This window comes from Mugil cephalus, chromosome 21 (assembly GCF_022458985.1).
Source record: "Mugil cephalus isolate CIBA_MC_2020 chromosome 21, CIBA_Mcephalus_1.1, whole genome shotgun sequence".
Lineage (NCBI taxonomy): Eukaryota > Metazoa > Chordata > Actinopteri > Mugiliformes > Mugilidae > Mugil > Mugil cephalus.
Window position 1 is genome coordinate 7,248,290 of NC_061790.1, and position 19,107 is coordinate 7,267,396.

Below are 19,107 nucleotides of genomic sequence, written 5' to 3' on the forward strand. Positions count from 1 at the left end.
GAAGATCAAACAAAAAGAAATAATCTTCCTGACTTTACAACATCTTGGATAACCCTGCAGACAGCTTCATAGGCTCAACGTCCCACAGTCCGCCGGCTGAACTTCTGAACTCGCGCAGATCCAAAGTCGGGGTTAAAAACTGCAAAGAAACCGTCACACGTGTACCCCCCCTTGTACTCGCAGCACTCTTGTCCCAGGTTGGCTTCAGGGCTCAGGGGACACATTTTCAACATCGCTAAACCAACATCTCGCCGGCCTCGGGTCGGAAATTAAACACAAGAGGAAAAGAGGGGCTACGGTATGATTTCGGCCTGTGGCGGACCCCTTTTTTCGCTGGGAGTTTATTTTTGTTTCCGAGCCACAGGACTCGCACACAATCAAAACACCCAGAGCTGCACATGCACAAACACATGGTGATTAACAAGGAAGTTCCTCTTTCATTCGTACCAGCACCGTGCACTCCACTGTAAATGATGTTTTTTGTTTTTTTTTTTGCTCGGCAATTGACGGAAGACTCGTCGCTTTGATAATCCATTTCCTTCCATCCCTGGGACGTTTTTAACTTACACTAAGCGTGACATAATTTAAAGAACATGTGTTTTCTTTTTCTTTTTTTTTTTTTTTCTAATGGAAGTGAACCTCTCTCCATCTGACCATCTGGTCAATCAAAGGCATAGAAGTCTAAAAGGTCACGCCAGCTATGACCTTGTCAATACCACTGCTGCACTTATCTGTAATGGAAGATACTCTGTGTGGCTGATAGTCAGGTGGGGGGTCGCGGGACGGAGCGCCGCGAGCTGAGGTATGTATTTGTCTCCGTACGCGGGAACAGTCACTGCGCCCAAATGATCCTAGTGTGATATGCGCGGCTCGCAGCCAGGACTGTGCCCTTGAACCGCTCGCTGGTCAAGAGTGCGTCTGTCAACTGGCCCGAGCATGGAGTGAAAGGTTAGGTTAAGTGTGTCACCTCGTTCTGGGAACCGCGACGCCCCCCGTAGGCTTCGACTCGCCAAGTAACACGACGTATAGAGGAGGAGCGGGGCCTATAAAAAGCCTCGCTGGAATGAAACCGGTGCCGTTCCTCGCCGTAGCGAGTTATGATAGCGGAGGCGTCCCTGCCCGCGCTGGAGCCAGATAATAATGAAACGCTGGTGTCAGACGGGAGACAGGGGGAAAGAATCGGGCCGGGTGGAACAGAGAGGGCTAATAATAGCAGCTGAAACTGTGCTATTCCCACCACTGACTGAGGAGCCATCATCACACTTCCACACACACACACGCACAGAGAGAGAGAGAGAGAGAGGCTCAGACGGACACACACTGGCTTGGCACAGAGTTTGAACGGTAACCTGATCAAGCCACCGCAGAAACCAGAGCAATCAGGAATCAAAGCAAATCCAGTATGCGTACAGTGCGTGCATGTGCCGTACAAATGTGAGCGTGTGCAGATGTGTGTGTGTGTGTGTGTGTGTGTGTGTGTGTGTGTGTGTGTGTGAGCGTGAGCGTGGGGAGCGAGGCGAGCGAGCCAGAGATAAATGGAAGCAGAGTTTGGTGGAAACCACTTTTCCCTCCATAAAGCAAAGCAGCGCACGTCTCTGATGTGCCCTACCAGAGAGGAAAGAGGGTCTTTCATTCAGCATGAGGAGATCTGTCTCTTCTCCTCTGGCCCCTCGCCCCCGCCGCCCACCCCAACTCCAACCACCCCCCCACCCAACCACCCCCTCGTCTTTACTCCTAGAGAGCATCTGAAGCCCATTCTCTCCCTCCGCTCCCCTCTCCATCACCCACAAATACAGCAAAAAAAATCTCTCTCTCTCTCTCTTACCGACAAGACGAAAGGCTTTTTGCTCCTAATTGTACCCAGCCGTCACGAAAAGGAGACGGAGGAGGTGAGGAGACCGGTGCAGGAGAAGGAGGAGAGGAGAAAGGAGCAGGGCGAGAGGGAAGAGGAGTTAAAGCAGGAGAGAAGAAAGCGGCGAGAAATGAAAGATGTGTTTGTTCAGTACCACAGGCTGACACATCTCTCTTATCTCCTGCCCAGCTAAACCATATGCTCCTAGGCCACAGAAAGAGGGAGAGAAAGATGAGGTGTAAGTGTGGGAGATGGGGGAAAGGGGGGGGGGTTATAATAATATGTCTTCGCAGGATGCAGAAAAATCATAAAAGGGGGCACATGCCATGTAGGTAAGAGTTATCCGAGGTCAGCCAGCGGACCGAGGCGGACGCGTGAAGACGGACAGAAGGAGAAAGCGCGGTGAGTGGACGGTGAGCGGATACTTGAACCAGAAGGGACTCCTGCCTCGCCTCGCCTCGCCTCCTCAGCTGCCCGGCTGACCACACACGCCGCCTGGCACGGCGCGATCGCCAACGACGCCGCACGACACAGAGCCGCCGTCAAAGCCTCAGACAGTCCAGCAGCAGGAGCCATCAGGGCCTGGCTGCGCGGAAGCGGGAGGAAGAAGGGGGAAAAAGAGAAAAAAAAAAAAAATCAAACAGTTCTGATTAGACTCAGGCTCTCACTCGCTGGAAACAAAAAGTGGACACAAATTGGGAATGTCAAACACCATCTTGACTGCTACTGTATTCGGGAACGGTTCTGTTTGGTTAGTTTTGTGTTACAGGCCGGAGCTCAAAGCTTGCCAAGGCCTCAACATACAGCTAGGGGATTGATTTGTTAAGTTGAATGGTGAGTTTAATGTACACAGTAAAATCCTGACTAGGTGTGTGTGCGTGTGTGTGTGACTGGACCCACATGTTCAACTCCCCCTGAACCGTGCGTCCCGTTCCCCTGTTTATTGACTGGAAGCTGATACCTTTAAGAGCTTCATTCATGCTACGTTACAAGAGGTAAATTGAATGGCTCGAGCATCGCGGTTGCCCCGGGTGATTTTTACGTGTTGCCTCTCTCCGCGCCCCCCCCCCCCCCCCCCCGTCACAGAAGCCATTCTGTTTCCCACTCAGTCTCATTTCTCCACAACACCTCCAGCCCGGGGACGTTATACGTGCCCAGAGGGCCGGTTTCATTTTATTCAGTGTGAGTTTTACGCGGCTTTAATGGGGGCCCGGAATTTATGCTCGTGGGCGATTTTTTTTATCTGCTAGATTCCGACGTGTGAGTTCACATGACTTCGAGCGCCATTAAATGTAAACTCCTGGAAAGTGCGCTGCTTCTAGGAATAGATCCAAGTGTGTGTGCGCGCAGCTATCTGCAGCTCCCGGTGTGGATTTACAGCATGCCTCCCGTGTGTACCTCCAGCCCATCTCACTCACACAAGCATTGCGCGGACACACATGCTCCTGGGCGCGGAAGGTGCGCTCTTTATCACTGTGACATTTCCATTTAACACGCAGCACAAGAGCCCTCGCGCTCACATCCATGTTTCCTGTGCCCCATGCCGAGGCACAATACCCACTACTTAACATTTAGTGACGGCAGATCAGCCCCTAAATTCTTCCACTTCCCACCACTTCCATGGGAAAGCTCATTATTTATCTCTTACTCGCAGCGACAAGTGTTATGAAGGGTCCGGGGCCCGCGACCAAGAAACTGAGGAAACACGGGCTTACTGCTGGTTTATGGTGGTGGAGCAGCAGCTCTGGTATGAGGAGCGCCAAAAGGCACAAGAGGGGACGGCGGATCCAGTCCCGTGTTACCAGGAAATCCCAAAAGGTCTCGAGATAAATCGATGGGGCCACAGATAAACGGATAATGCGGCTAAAAACATTATGTTTCTTTCTAATTTTGTTGAATACCTCTTCAGTGCTTAACTCCATTGAGAGAACAAATTCATTTTAACACCAATAAAGCTGACTGAGACTTACTGATAAGCGTATTGTGCAATAAACAGCAGGGTAACTACTTATTCTTTGCCTCATAACATGCCAAGAGATGATGAGAAAACCCCATAGACTACACAAGAATAATAAATTGCATTTGAGGGCCATGATTTTTGCTCATTGTGGATATTTTTGCTCGAAAATATTTTGACTACATGACTCAGGTGTATATAAATCATCATTTAAGTTCTCAAATTCACATTTGGGGGACACAAAACTGTACTACGACACGGTTAAAGATGTTTAAGAGGTGTATTAGTTTGCAGAGCAGTAGCATTGCTGTTTAGATTGATTTTAAAATCAATCTAAACAGGCCTGATTTGCTGTTGTGCTTTCGTGCTTTTGGCTGGGGCCCATGTCAGTGTGTGTTATTTTGGGGAGCTCTGAATCCAATACATCAGCTCTGCAACCTACGAGAAAAACTCACGAGAAGAACTTCCACGCCACTCCTCGTGACTGTATCTCACCTCTGCCGTAATGAAAACCAGATGTGACGGATGATGACTTCTCTCCACTCTTTCATTCGCCACCGACGGATGCTGACACCGGGGCGTCGGGGCTCTGCCCCGCGGTCCCCGCCGGGCCAAGCCGCCCTCTCCCTCCGCCTCAGGGAGGCTCAGCTCCAGCGTCTTAACGCGGTGATTAATGACACCGAACGCGGCCAGTAACCCCTCCACCAAAGCGGGGGGGAGCTCCGGCGGACACAGAGAGCACTTTGTGCGGGGAAACACAGGTTATTGTCTGGCCGAGACTCCCGGGCCCGGTGGGGAGACATGAAGGTGGACTTTGTGCGGCTGTTTTGACAACCTTATCCGGGCTTCCGAAAACCGCATGTGTCCCACATTTCCTATTTCATATCCTGGCGTGGTCACCGGGATTACACGGGATCAAAATAACTTTTTAGGTATCTTTTTCTTTTTACTCTTCTTTTCACAACCTCAGGTTGCTTTAAAAAAAGTGTATGCGAATAACAGAAGAAGTTTTAAAGCAAATTAAAGTGCACCAAACATTTCCAATCAAGGAGCCAAAGCAGCTCACCTACTTCCTCTTTGACCTTCAGCAGATTTATGGCCCTAAGTGGTCTCTACCGCCCCCTACAGGTTCATCTGCATCTGCTCTCATCAGTTTAATTCCACATGCCTTTTTTTTATACCTCAAAAGAAAGCAATAAAAAACACAAAGACAAATTACATTTTATGAAAAAGTAATGTTTAAAACCCATCTGAGAAAAGAAAAACAATTACATTTCAGGCGTTCGAAATGAGGGGACCAATAAAGAATTTAATTTATGGAAAAAAATTGCACAAATTGTACAAACTGTACAACAAATATAGTACAGTTTGTAACATAGACACTAAAGTAGCTAAGATTGGACTCGTAATTACCCAAATTGAAGAGGAGGCTTTCAATTGTATGAGATGGGAGGTTTTTTTTTTCACTGGTTTGGAAAATATTGTCAATTATAAATAATATACAAGGCCAAATGAGATGTGATGAAGTGCAATTTAAAAATAGATTGCCATTATTATTTTTTAAAGGCGCAGTTGTCAGGATAGATTAAATGTGTGGAGTCAGAATGCTGAGGAGGCTGGCTGCATGATCCTTGTTTAAACCTTGCTTGCAATGGTTTATTTCATTTATTTATTTGTTTTTTTTTCTGTAGCATGAGTCTAAAGCATCTCCATAGATAGCCACTGATCAATGCAGAGAAAGTTGATAAGTGGCAGACTGAAAGCTTCGGGAGCTGAGGCCGATCAAGAGAGCTGTCAAAGGGGCTTTTCATTGGACCCGGCAGGAAGTCAGGCAGCAGCGTCCCTGATGGGGACTCTTCAGCCTGGCAGACATACAGGCGGGCAGAGCCGGGTGAGCGACTTGGCTCGGGAAAAGGAGCCGGCATTCTGGTGGAGCGGTGGCTGGCACCAGCAGCAAGCTGGTCTCTCCAGTGGCAAAGAGGGAGATCACACACACACACGCGCACGCACGCACACACACACACACACACACACACTCTGCCACACTCCTGCAGAGGAGCAAACGGAGGCTGGCAGGGAGGGCTGCTCTTCAAAAGCTGCTGTTGTCTGGCGATGGCTTTCATGTGAATGGGAGCCTTAATAGGCGTTGTGTGACGGCTCTCGGTGCACGCTGAGCGCCGACTGACGCTCTTCTGTTGGGTTTTAATTAATAAGCAATGTTTGAAGGCCACAATGCACTTGGAGGGACAACACAGTGACTTCTTGGTGGCCTCGGTGCTGTTTGTTTTTGAGCTGCACTCAAACTCCCACTGAGGTGACCACATAAGCTGGGAGGTGCTGACATTTTTTTTTTTTTTTTAACTATTTTCACTCACTATAAAAAAAAAAAAAAAAAAGGCTACCAGACCCGAGTGCTGCAGATTTCAGTTATTATGACACGTAAATGAACGTAATAATTACTAAAACTGTTTAAAATATCACTTTTACATGTGCTAGGTAAAATTTAACACATTCACTTGTTTAAAGGGTCCACTACTTTTTAAATATAACTTCAAAAGTGTGTTTTTTTTTTATCAGATGATGATAGTCTAATTAAGAAACAATAATATTCAGTGCAATTAAATAATAATGTTGTCATATCACAGAGGATCTGTTCGCTGAGAAGGTAAAGATTTACCATAATATAAGCAAAATGTATGTACAGGTGCTGGCCAGTAAATTAGAATATCATCAAAAAGTTGAATTATTTCAGTAATTCCATTCAAAAGGTGAAACTTGTATACTGTATACTTTCCTTCCACACATAGTGATATATTTCAAGTGTTTATTCATTTTCATTTTTATTATTACAACTGACAGCTAATGAAAACACCAAATTCAGTATCTCAGAAAATTAGAATATTCTGAAAAGGCCAATGAAAAAAATGTTTTTTTTAGAAATGTTGGCCAACTGAAAAGAATGAACATGAAAAGCATGCGCATGTATAGCACTCAATACTTAGTCGGGGCTCCTTTTGCCTCAATCACTGCATTAATGCGGCGTGGCATGGACTCGATCAGTCTGTGGCACTGCTCAGGTGTTATGAGAGCCCAGGTTGCTCTGATAGTCGTCTTCAGCTCCTCTGCATTGTTGGGTCTAGCGCATTGCATCTTCCGCTTCACAATACCCCATAGATTTTCTATGGGGTTAAGGTCAGGCGAGTTTGCTGGCCAATCAAGGACAGGGATACCATGGTCCTTGAACCAGGTACTGGTGGTTTTGGCACTGTGTGCAGGTGCCAAGTCCTGTTGAAAAGTGAAATCTGCATCTCCATAAAGTTGGTCAGCAGCAGGAAGCATGAAGTGCTCTAAAACTTCCTGGTAGACAGCTGCATTGACCTTGGACCTCAGGAAACAGAGTGGGCCAACACCGGCAGATGACATGGCACCCACACACCATCACTGACGGTGGAAACTTTACACTGGACCTCATGCAACGTGGATTCTGTGCTTCTCCGCTCTTCCTCCAGACTCTGGGTCCTTGATTTCCAAAGGAAATGCAAAATTTGCTTTCATCAGAAAACATAACTTTGGACCACTCAGCAGCAGTCCAGTCCTTGGCCCAGGCGAGACGCTTCTTACGCTGTTTCTTGTTCAAGAGTGGCTTGACACACGGAATGCGACAGCTGAATCCCATGTCTTTCATGCGTCTCTTCGTGGTGGTTCTTGAAGCGCTGACTCCAGCTGCAGTCCACTCTTTGTGGATCTCCCCCACATTTTTGAATGGGTTTGTCGTCACAATTCTCTGCAGGGTGCAGTTATCCCTAGAGCTTGTACACTTTTTTCTACCACATTTTTTCCGTCCCTTCGCCTGTCTGTTAATGTGCTTGGACACAGAGCTCTGCGAACAGCCAGCTTCTTTAGCAATCAACTTTTGTGTCTTGCCCTCCTTGTACAAGGTGTCAATGGTCGTCTTTTGGACAACTGTTAAGTCAGAAGTCTTCCCCATGATTGTGGAGCCTTCAGAACAAGACTGAGGAACCTTTTAAAGGCCTTTGCAGGCGTTTTGAGTTAATCAGCTGATTAGTGTGGCACCAGGTGTCTTCTATATTGAGCCTTTTCAGAATATTCTAATTTTCTGAGATACTGAATTTGGTGTTTTCATTAGCTGTCAGTTGTAATAATAAAAATGAAAATGAATAAACACTTGAAATATATCACTATGTGTGGAAGGAAAGTATACAGTATACAAGTTTCACCTTTTGAATGGAATTACTGAAATAATTCAACTTTTTGATGATATTCTAATTTACTGGCCAGCACCTGTATTTTGCTTTTAATTTTCTCAGAAGGGAAGAAGGGATTTTTTTATTTGCCCCGTAAGCATCCTCCTGCACAAGATCCTCCTTTTTGGATTAATCTTCTAATTAAAGCAACAACATAATCACTGTGCAGAAGTTATCACTTCACCATACCACACACATTTACTGTGACCACTATGGAGGTGACATCAGCTGCCAGGAAATACAGTTTAGTTCCTTCAGCTGCTCCCCTCATGGAACTAGGGCGCCACCTGGCGGATCGTAAGGTTCCCGACAACTGAGCCGCTGCCAAAAAATACTGTGCCACGTCTTTCCCTCTAGAATGAAATGGTCCCAGACAAACAAAAAGGCACAAAAAAAGGGACAAAACCTGAAAGCTACATGGTTTCACAAAACGACGTGACAAGTTGGAAGTTTTAATTGCAATTTTGATTTCAATATTCAAATGTTCACCGTTTTTTAAGAAAAGTTTCACATAAAAAACTTTTTTGTGGAACCAGGTTTAAGCCGACGGAACCGATCTGTGCTGCAAATATAACAAAAGGCTTCATGTGGCGGTGGGAGATGTAGCAAAAAGAAACACCGAGTTATCAGGACAAAGGGTGATAGGACGTCTTACAGCAAAGATCATTTTAATGGTCCCAAATATTCTGAACAACTAAGTGTACACTCATGTAAAAGGAAAAAACAAAAGAGAAGATATGACAAAATTCATCACATCTAGAATTCCACTCAATCTTTAATCAAGACGGGATTACAAATTCTCCAAAAAATCTGCAGTTTCAAAGGGCAAAAAGGGTAAAACTAGCTCAACCTACTGAGGTCTTTAAAAACCTGTTCAAGTGTGACTGAAAACTTCCTGAACATTTAAAGGCAGGTCTTTTTTTTTTTTTTTTTTGTTGTTGTTGTTGTCGTTGTCATTTACAAAAAACAGGAGAAAGATTCGAGACAAATAGAGAACAAAAAGAACATAATGAAGAAACTGCTGGCTTTTTTTTTCTCGTCAGAGAAAGAACGTCCGCTGAGGAACGACGACACTGATGACATCATCAAACGACAACAAGGACAGCTCTTTGCCTCATGCTGCCTCCCGTCTGGTCCTATATACTAACTGAAAAAAGGGGGGGGGGACAAAAAAAGCAACGGACAAAGAGCAGAGGGGAAACGAAGTAGAAAGGAACAGGAAGGAAGTGGATTCTGAAGAGAGGATGGGCGTGTGCGAGTGGTGGTTCTGGGTCTGAATTGGCCGACCCATCTGGGCCGCTGTGATGTCCTTCCCTGAGTGGGGGGGCGGGGGGGCAGTGGGTTATGGTCCGAGCTTTGTGAGCTCTCTCGGATTTCAGTCTGCATGTACATGTGTTTTTAGTATGTGGTCTTTTTTCCTCCAGTTGCTAAATGACCAAAACTCCAACCTGTCTCATACTGTCCGAGTCCGCTGAAGATCTCTCCTCCCCCCAACGTTCACTCGTCTGCTCCACTTCTCAGACGGTCTACCGCTCCTGGTCTCCTGATTGGCACTTGTATGAATTGGGCTAGTCCGAGGAGGCTTCATATCCATTCACAGTCTGCTCCTCTTTTAGCCACCCGCTGACGGCGACGGGGTGTCTCTCATTCATTTCAATTTGTTTTACAAGTTTGATCATTCCTGTGCGAAGTCTCTGCGACGAAACTGTCCAAGCGGAACAAAAGCTGAGACAGTGCTGCTTCTTTAGGAGCTCAGTTTGGACTTCTTTGAAGGTGGCAAAGGGTCCTCTTTACTCTCCCCGTCCTCCTCCTCTTCGTCGTCCTCCTCGTCATCGTCTGGGTAGTCCACCAGTCCCACTAAACCTCCCTGTAGTAGACAAAAGACACACGACGTCAGTCCAGGCATCCATTTGTCCAACACTTGAGATAAAACAGAACTAAATTAGCGAGCGTCCGTGTCTGTTACAGGAACATGTCCATTCGTATCAAATGTTCCATGTCTAAAATGCCAGTGGTCTAGTTTTAGTTTTCATCTTTCTCTCGTATGGATCTCTCGTGTATTGTTCAATATTAATTTTCCTCATTTTGAGCAATTATGCTGCATTTGCAAGTTGCACTTTAGGTATCGCTCCAGCACGTTATGTTGTCACATGGTTAAGTATTAATACATAAACTATATATAAGGTCTGTGATTTCACTGAACCAAGTAAAACTGACGTACCCACGTTAATATCAGATGATTGTTTGCACATGAATTATCCCAACTTCAATATAAACTGACAAGAAAAGGCTTTGATTAGCGTAATATGCTGCAGCGCCCCTATGGTTGAGAGCTGGGCCCCCCCTCAGCGTAGTCAGGCCCCCTCCCCAAAGGTAGCGTCCTCCTCCTTATGCCTCAGTGTCCAGCCATGTCTTATTGACAGCGTTTGAGTGTGGACGTGTATGTGCTTCTGTGTGTGTAACGTGTATGCGTGTGTATGTGTGAATGTGTTTATATGTATCTGTATGTGTACATGTGGGGGCGTGAGTTTCTTGATTCTGTTTCTTGGTGTAATGTTCTATGTTTTTATTGGTGTTATACACTTTGTGTTGTGTGCTATACAAATAAAGTTTGATTGATTGAAGTGAAACTGTAGAATAGGCTGCTATCAATAGTTTACTGACTTGACTGTGCAAACAGGGTTTCATTCTGGGTTCTCAATATATCTATTTACATTGACTTGGGTTTACTTTGTTTGTAAGTTAGTTATTCAAAGAAAAAAAAAGAAATCTGTAGATACGTGCTTTTCATTGGAAAGCAACGATATATAAAAATATGTACAAGTACAAGTGAACATGTGTTCTGAGTCTTTGCTTTACAATAACACTGAATATGGGGCATTGCAGAGCAGGAAATTACTGCACCAGAGATAGACGACCTATTACTCACATACTTTCAATTTTTCACACCCTCAAATAAAACAAGCAAGTAAACAAAATCACTAAAGGCCGATGTCACGCCAGTTGATAACTGTCCTTTTTCTTTGCAGTAGTCAGCAGCGATGGTGGGAGATGTGTGAAAATTTACAGTACAAGTGTGAAGATTCATAGTTATAAACTTTTCTGTTCAGAACCGTTCAACACAGAACAAACATTGCACAAAACATTTTTTTTTAGCTTTTGAAACGCTGCCTCCCAATAATCGGGGGTTAAAACCTGGAGGCCCGTGGACTGTTTAAGACTTACGACGTCATCTTTAAAATGTGGACGTTTACCTTTGTGGTTACGGTTGTGGTGGAGGGTGAGCTCCGTGCCCCTGAGCCCGGAGACCCCGGCGATCCTGGAGAACCTGGGTTCAATGAGGCAGACGAAGGGGGACTGGACAGGCTGGTTTTAGTGGAGCCAGAGAAGGAAAGCTTGAAGCTGGGATTCTGCCTGCCTGACAAACTCGACTTCCCTAGTACCTCTTTGTCCTCCGTGTCTTTCACTGGGGATTGAGAAGACAAAACACACAACAAATGGTCACTCTTCTCATTCAGGTTATTAACCATTTTTGGGTGAATATGCACAATATTGTCCTCTGTAACCAGGACTCCTTTCCCATGATAAAACTATGATAAAATTAGACACTGAAGCAGCTGTAATACCTCTCGTTTTAGCCACCAACTGACTGTACTATATATATCCTGTCATTTTTGATAATGCAAACATACAAGAGTACGGTCCACAAGTCACCTCATGTGCTCTTTAGGGGATCTAACCTTTACTTTAGCTTTATAACTGTAAAGCAACCACCATATAACAACTCTGTAAGACTTGCAGTTTATTTTCAAAACTAGTATAAACAAAGAAAATTAATATGATTAGAGTAAATGTCTTGTAGAATAAATCGCATGCAATTAAAGCAATAACATTCATGGCTGAAAACACTTCTTTGCCATACGTACATTTCTTTCTCTCCATGAACTTGCTAATAGGCTCCATGAGGTCTTCCTCGGTCTTCATCTTGTCAGAGGGAGGAACCACTGCCTCGCCATCCTCGAGGTCGTCTTCATCTGTGTTGAACCACATCTCCTCTTCATCCTCCAGTGTCCGTGCATCACGACGGAAGCGGTGGTTCCTCAGGATGGAGCGCATGCTGCAGAACAACGATCATCTTTAGTCATGTATGTACTGTCACAGCCACAGATGAGTAATTTGTACATTGCAACGTGTCTCATTAGTCGTCACACCGTGTTTAGCTTGGAAACCTGTAGCGTAATGCTTAGTTTATGTAGTCAGGTGAAATTTTATGATAAAGATGAAACATTTAGACATCCAAGTGTTGTGTAACTGGTTTAACTTTATAATTAACAGTAACTGTGCAGCTTGTTCTTCTCACCTATCCAGTTTGGGGTTGTCTTGCCTCTCTCGCTGTTGTTCATAGCGCAGCTTCAGACCCTTGAACGTCTGAACGTAGTCCACATCCTCCAGAGACTTCCAGTAGTTCTCAACTATATGAGCTGTGAGAGACTTCACATCCTCCTGGGAGCAATGGGAGGTGAGAGCGGAAAACAGACGCACAGGGGAAGGGCAGAGGAGGTATGGAAAAAGAAAAAAAGATGTGGTGTTTTTGGCAGAGGAGCCGAGCAGAGGGAGAGGCAAAGGGAAGTATAACAAAATAAGCAGGGGAAAGACAGAGAGAACAGATTATAATAAAGCTGTTAAGATGGATGGATAAGTACATGACTGAGGACTAAGTTTTCAGCTTCAGGAGAGTGGTCTGACAACATGAATATTGGTTCAAAATACAATACAATTGCATGTATAATACAGACAAAATAGACACTACTTTATATGTACATTTAAGGTGTAAAAGGCCAAACAGAAAGTGGAAAAACACACAACTTAATACATTCTATTAATGCTTACATACTCTAACATCCTTGTAATATTGTCAGGCAAGTAGTATGGCTCTGTGCTACAACTACAAGTTCATTGCACTTCCACAACTTTTGCAACTCTATTAAATAAATCCTGTTTTCAGTAAAAAGGTGGGATAAATATGTTATTTCACACCAAATGTCTGGAAAATGGCAAACTGTGCGAAGGTAATACTCACCACACGGACATACTCAAACATCTCAATGATAGCTGAATTCATGAGATTGTAGCGTGAGCCGTTATTGAGGAAGGCCTTGATCACAGGCTCAAAGAGAAAGTTTCTCATGATGTAGCGGTTGTAGAATTCATCCTTCAGACCAATAATCCTCCGCATGAAGCGCAGGGCACCTTTGAATTAAAAAAAACAAAAAACAAAACAAATCAAAATTCAGCTGCCAGCTCATTCATTCATCCATGTTAGAAATAGACTTTGACAGGTACCGATGGTGATTATGTGACTTACATAGTGCCAGGAAGGCGTGCTGAGAGGCGGTGAGCACCAGTACCCTCCTGAGAATATCCTTGTTGATAATGTAGTTCTTAATGTGATAGGTGTGGTGCTCGACACAAAACGTTAGCAGCTCCAAAATCAAAGCCAGCAACTGGGATGTTTGGAAATCATCTGCAGGAGAGAAAACATAAAACACTTATTTATGCTTATTATTTAATTAAACAACCTACGTGCACACACAACTCGAAGATGTTTTTTGTACCTTTGCTTGGTTTTTCTTCTGTGGTGTTGGCCAGTAGTGGAGCAGACAGGACATGCATACAGTGCTTGTAGAAGAAGCTCAGGAACTCTGTCTTTTCAGTTTTCTGGAAAGAAACAAGAATGTAGGACTTTTAAATGTGTGCCAGCAAAAACTTCCCTGGTTCCCAGGAATTATAAAACAACAGTGGAGGTGCAGATCTCTGGCTCAACCTGTTGAGTTGGTGGGACCAATGCCATGTGTTTCAGTTAGTGGAGAAGAACTTGACAGGCAGGAAATTCAGCGATAGCAGATGTTTGTTTTTTTTTGGAGGGGGGGTGTTTTGTTATGTTTCTGTGACAACGATTTATCTGTCCTAAAAAGCAAAACTCCAGACAGCCTTTTCTTTTTTAACATACACAGGAGTTAAGTGAAGTCACTGACATGTTTCCTTCTCTAATGTATCTCTTAAAATGAAATGATCTGCCCATGAAGGTGTTTTCCTTCTTTGCTATTTGACTAAACAGGACTGAACAGGCAACATATCAAGTATCCTGCTTACGCTCACTGTCAGTATAAAGACATATGCATAGACGGAGCATGTGTACTCACATTTGCAGTAGCCAGCATGTTCTCCGGGTCCACCAGAGTCCGTAGAAGCCCCATTAGCTGCACGGCTCCACCAAGCTCTGGGTCCGTATCACAGATCATGTGCTCTATGATCAGGTTGATCAGAAGGATGTCCTGAAAGGAAGGTTATCATTAGTTAACATCCACCTGAGTAAATAAATTATTAGAATTTCTCTTTATTCTTTCCAGGCTTTGTATGTGATACTCACGTCTTCATTCTGAGACTCCTGCATGACAAACTCTCGTACCATAGAGGGGTTGTACTCCACCAGATAAGAGAAGATATCAGTGGCTGCCCCACGTACTTGAACATCATCCATTCCCTGGTGGATTAAAAAAAACAAAAAAACACATTTGACAATGTATTTAGAGCTTCCACTTAAAGAAAAATGAAAATAAAGTGAGGATCTAAAGAACATTTAACTTACTTCTGAATTATTATTCATTATTATTATGCCATGTTTCATAGGAATAAAGTATCTTGATTTTTTTTTATTATTTAGTCATTAATGACAAGTTTTTTTGCAAACTGTAACAAACTGGACAAGGGTCAGAAAGGAATAAAACCGGAGTATTTGTCTAATCTCTTCTACTTTTTAGTTGAAACCAGTGTAACTGGTGTAATAAGAGTAACGTAGGTGACTCCCAAGAAGAGAATAAACTAACTCAGTCAAAAACTGATCTTAATACAAAAAAAATAAAAAGGTCTATTGGCAAATTTGTGGGTAAAATACCAATCATGACATCCGTAAAAAAGACGTGGCAGACGAGCCACTATTCTATTTTTGCATCTGTAACTCTGGGGATGTTTGCTAAATCAGCATACTCATCAGATCCAAATACATAGCTGATCCAGAATGTAGCCATGCTATGCCAAAGCACGACAAAGAGCTGACCTTGTTGTTAGGTTTATGGACAATGCACACATACATTAATCAGTGTCAAAGACATGAATAGACGTGTGCACCAGATTTAGCAGAAAGCCAATTTCCATCTGTAGTCTGAAACACCTTCCTGGCAGATAATACAACCAGGAATCAGTAGCTAAATGTGTCTCACATGAGTTGGGTGGAGTATTCAGGTGTAATCGAACCCAAAGCCAGAAAAGGCTGCGCTGGTGTGTACTCCACTACGGTATGTATGCTCAAGTTTTGGTCCTTTGGAAATTACATAGAGATAACCGATGTTTGCTTTGTTCCTGAAAAAAAATGCTGACTCATGGTGCAAATGAGAAGCTGAAACAGTGCAGGTACTAAAACGAGAAACTTTTAAACTCTTTGATCTTAAATAAAATCTGCATGCAAAAATACTGATAATAAAATCGCCATCTCCTGCTCTCGACACATTTAACGCTATTTAACACCGCTGGGATCATACAGGGGTCAGATTCCTCAACAAGGTGTTTCTGTTCTGTACCCGACGCCTGGCAACCTAATATATTGTTTGGTTCTGTAGTGAATAAATGAACTGATTATGATGGTCACGACTTCTTTCGGTTTTTCTTTCCTTTTTTCCTTCTAGGAGAGGGTCTAAATGTAACTTTCAAGGATACTGGCACCAAGAGATCAATTCTTTGTACATCTAAACAACAATTAATCAATGAAATGAATAACACGGTCTGTTGATTTCTCTAGACTCACCAGTATGACCTCTAGTGCAGGTAGAATGCCCATGTTTGACAATGTCTTGAAGAAGGCATCTCTGTTTTGAGGTTGTAACGTTTGTGAGAATGCGCAGAATTCCTTTAGGAAGTTTACCTACAAGGAGCAAACAAACACGGCTGCATGAAGCAAGTGACAATTACAGCGTGATTGAGAGGAGTATTTGATCTTCCGATTAAATTCTGCCATACCAGTTCGTGTCTTTTGTCATCGTCTGTAGCCTCATCTGTTAGCTGTGCAAAGAGGTCTGTCAGGAACTTCTCATCATCCTGACGTCAAAAGGGTAGATGAAATGTGAGAATCAAGTAAATGAACAGCAGGTTGGTGCAGCACTGACCCTCACACTTTCATATGTGTTTGGCAAAATATTAAATTTACCATATTTACCAATGACACAGCAACCGTCCTCACAAATTGACAGCAGTGCTTCATGGTAAGTGAGTTAGAAAAGGTCTATATGTGGAGTGTTTGACTTCAGAACGTCACATAGCAAAGTGTACCAGAGTAAACAGTGTCTGTTTCAGTTTTCCTCTAGCGCAGCATAACTGATTTACACAACACTTCTGTATCTCTATGGAGACAGCCACACATAAACACTGCTGAGTTGACACAGTACAACAACACAAAGGTCACATGATCATAAAACACTAGCAGACAATCTCAGACTGGGTGAAGCAGCAAAGAAAGAATTCTACAATTTTTGTACACCTTCATAAAACACCACTCATTTCGATATAATTACAGGTTTTTCCTGCATTTCTTTAAGCTCTTAATTGAGTCCATTTTACGTGAACGTGTGACGCATTCACCCATCCATCTATCTCACCTGTAGCATGCCCACAATCTCCACCTTGTTGAAGAAGATGAAGGAGTGCAGGGTGGACAGCATGTTTTCCTCAAACACAGAAGGCGTGGGCAGCACCATATCCTGAATATACTGCACTCGATACGTCTGATGTATTTTCTGGCGCAGTTCAGGATCAGAAATGGGGATCACCTCCTTAAAGCGGGCCGTTTTTGTGAGAAACTCCCGATGCCGCCGTGGCTGCGGGAGCGTTGGGTCAAACTCCAGGCAGCCAATGACGTCCATGATGCACTCTTCGGAGAACATGACCTCAAAGAGCGCAGTACGATTCAGCAGGAAAATGCCTTTTATTATTTCGTACAGGTGGTGCAGTCCCTCCCTGTTTTCCAAATCCTCACACACACGGAACAGTTCCAGGAGCTTGCGAATGTAGCCTTCGTTCTCCACAGCCAGTGCCAGTTTTTCACGTCGCAGTGGTGATGGGAGCGAGGAGGCCACCAGCTCAGCCAGGTCCTCCAAGCGATTCAGTTCACACGGTGGTAGCTCAAGACCTGGCGACGACATCTCGTCAAAGCGCTCCTCCTCGGACTCGTCGACCACGTCCTGTGTGATGTCCACTGAGGGGTCCTTTCCCTGCACCTTAACAATGAGACGAACTCATAAATGACGTAGCATTTTTGACAACTCACTCACTACAAATATACACACAGACGGAGCAGACAAACACACGCCCACACACAACAAGGCACAGTTACCTGACATATTTTCTCCCAGATTTCATCACAGCCAGCCTTCTCCTGGAAGCTCAGTGCCAGATCATAATTTTCAGCCTCTGACCATACTATCAATGTATCCTTTCCAAAAAAACAACAAAGCCAGATTACAACCAGTGATTTCCCATTGATGGAAGGGAAATCTATCTACTTCATCATGCTGCTATGTACTAACCTGTTGTTTCTGGTAGGCTGTGTTTGGGTTGATTTTGGACTCCAGCAACAGGGAACCTACAAGGTTTAATACAAATGTAAAGGTTGTTTGCATGCGCACACAAAGCAAGAGTAAGATGAGGGAATTCCACATGAGGTATATGTTTACATCCCAGTCGGTGTGCATTTATTGAGATGCAATAATATGCCTCTGACCTCCAATTTCTGCGGCCTTGTTCACTTACCATCACTCTCGGCTCGCACCAGTAAAGATGTGCCTTTCAAACGCTCCACGTAGCCCGAAGAGACGTGCCCGGTCCCACGGTCATCCCACTGTCTGTCCTCATTGAGGGTATAAACTTTGACTCGTCGACGAGTGTCCGTCATCCTGGCAGGTGTTTGTAACCGGTTCCCCCCTCCCGGATCTTATCGGCTTTTACAGAGGCTCTGCTTCACCTAATAACGCCACAACTTCAATTCACTTTTTTTTAAACACCTGTTCACTTCTTCAATGGACTATTGACTTAACTTGTGTGAGGGGTCAACAGGGATAACAGTTGTTGGAAGAAGCTTTAAAGTGTAACACTTTAGGGATTTCCTCAAACGATTTTGCAGTTACGACTACAACATCAGATTATTTTTGACCAGCTGCCTAAAAACCTATTTCGCCAGAGCTATAAGCAAAGAGGCACGCACAATCAGCTTACTGACCATTATAGCAAGCCTACTACAGTCTAATTTACAGAGCGGAGGACACTGACGTTAGCTACCGCGTTAATCGACAAAACAAGAAGTGACAGACATAACAAAGTCCTACCATATAGATGAAAGAGGCGTAATCAGAATAAGCCCAACTTTTACGACCGCTCGCTCACAAAACGTCCCGTCTGCTTATTAGTACAGTGTGTACGCTTGCAGGTAACGTTAGCTAGAAACCTAACGAGTTAACTAGCTGGCTAGCACGCTAGCTGCCTACGCTCCGCTTGTTCAATGCTCAACTACCTTTTGAAACAAATTGACCAGAGTTGTGCACCGATAACATTATTTTATAGCGGTAGACCGCGGACACCGTTTTACAGTGGAACAACGTTTGTTTTTTCTGTAAATAATACGCCAGCTAACTAGCGTTAGCTGCTATTGCTTCCCAAGTGTTCCGCCATGTTCTGGCTCGGGGCCGCGGAGAGACCACTCTCTCCTTACTGGTATTCATGCATGCCAAAAACAATGCAAACCAACAAACGGGAGTCGTATAATTACTTTAAGGTTACGCTTTACATTATAGTGCTATTTGCCATTCATTCGCGACGTCTTGCTCAGATAATTGCTAAGTGCCCCCCGTGAGTATTCAGCCATCTTGGGTCCCTTCAGAGTCAGTACGGGGTTTCCAGCACGGCAACAACAGGGCAGCCCGCCACATTTA

The 19,107-nt window shown here is 44.2% G+C and overlaps 1 protein-coding gene across 2 annotated transcripts; it reads right to left on the reverse strand.

Annotated features, from left to right (window-relative positions):
- Positions 1-8,725: 8,725 nt before the first annotated feature.
- smek1 (SMEK homolog 1, suppressor of mek1 (Dictyostelium)) lies at positions 8,726-19,074 on the reverse strand. 2 transcript variants are annotated; one of them, XM_047573022.1, is made up of 15 exons: positions 17,933-19,074; positions 17,710-17,765; positions 17,517-17,615; positions 16,783-17,400; positions 16,148-16,225; positions 15,936-16,052; positions 14,505-14,618; positions 14,278-14,409; positions 13,690-13,792; positions 13,440-13,598; positions 13,155-13,324; positions 12,435-12,574; positions 12,001-12,191; positions 11,329-11,540; positions 8,726-9,941 (listed from the first exon to the last, which is right to left on the reverse strand). In XM_047573022.1, the coding sequence occupies exons 1-15, from the start codon at positions 18,072-18,074 to the stop codon at positions 9,819-9,821; spliced, it is 2,454 nt and encodes an 817-aa protein (XP_047428978.1). In that variant the 5' UTR covers positions 18,075-19,074; the 3' UTR covers positions 8,726-9,818. The 2 variants fall into 2 exon arrangements, with proteins under 2 accessions (XP_047428978.1, XP_047428976.1); XM_047573020.1 differs by having other exon boundaries at positions 12,435-12,577.
- Between the last annotated feature and the right edge of the window lie 33 nt (positions 19,075-19,107).

Bases quoted from the DNA above. Each gene is read 5' to 3' on its own strand.
- smek1 (XM_047573020.1), bottom strand. From the start codon at position 18,074: ATGACGGACACTCGTCGACGAGTCAAAGTTTATACCCTCAATGAGGAC. The intron at 14,410-14,504 runs GTGAGTATCACA...CCTTCCTTTCAG, and splicing joins AGGAGTCTCAGAATGAAGAC to GACATCCTTCTGATCAACCT. The intron at 13,325-13,439 runs GTAAGTCACATA...TTTAATTCAAAG, and splicing joins GCACGCCTTCCTGGCACTAT to GTGCCCTGCGCTTCATGCGG.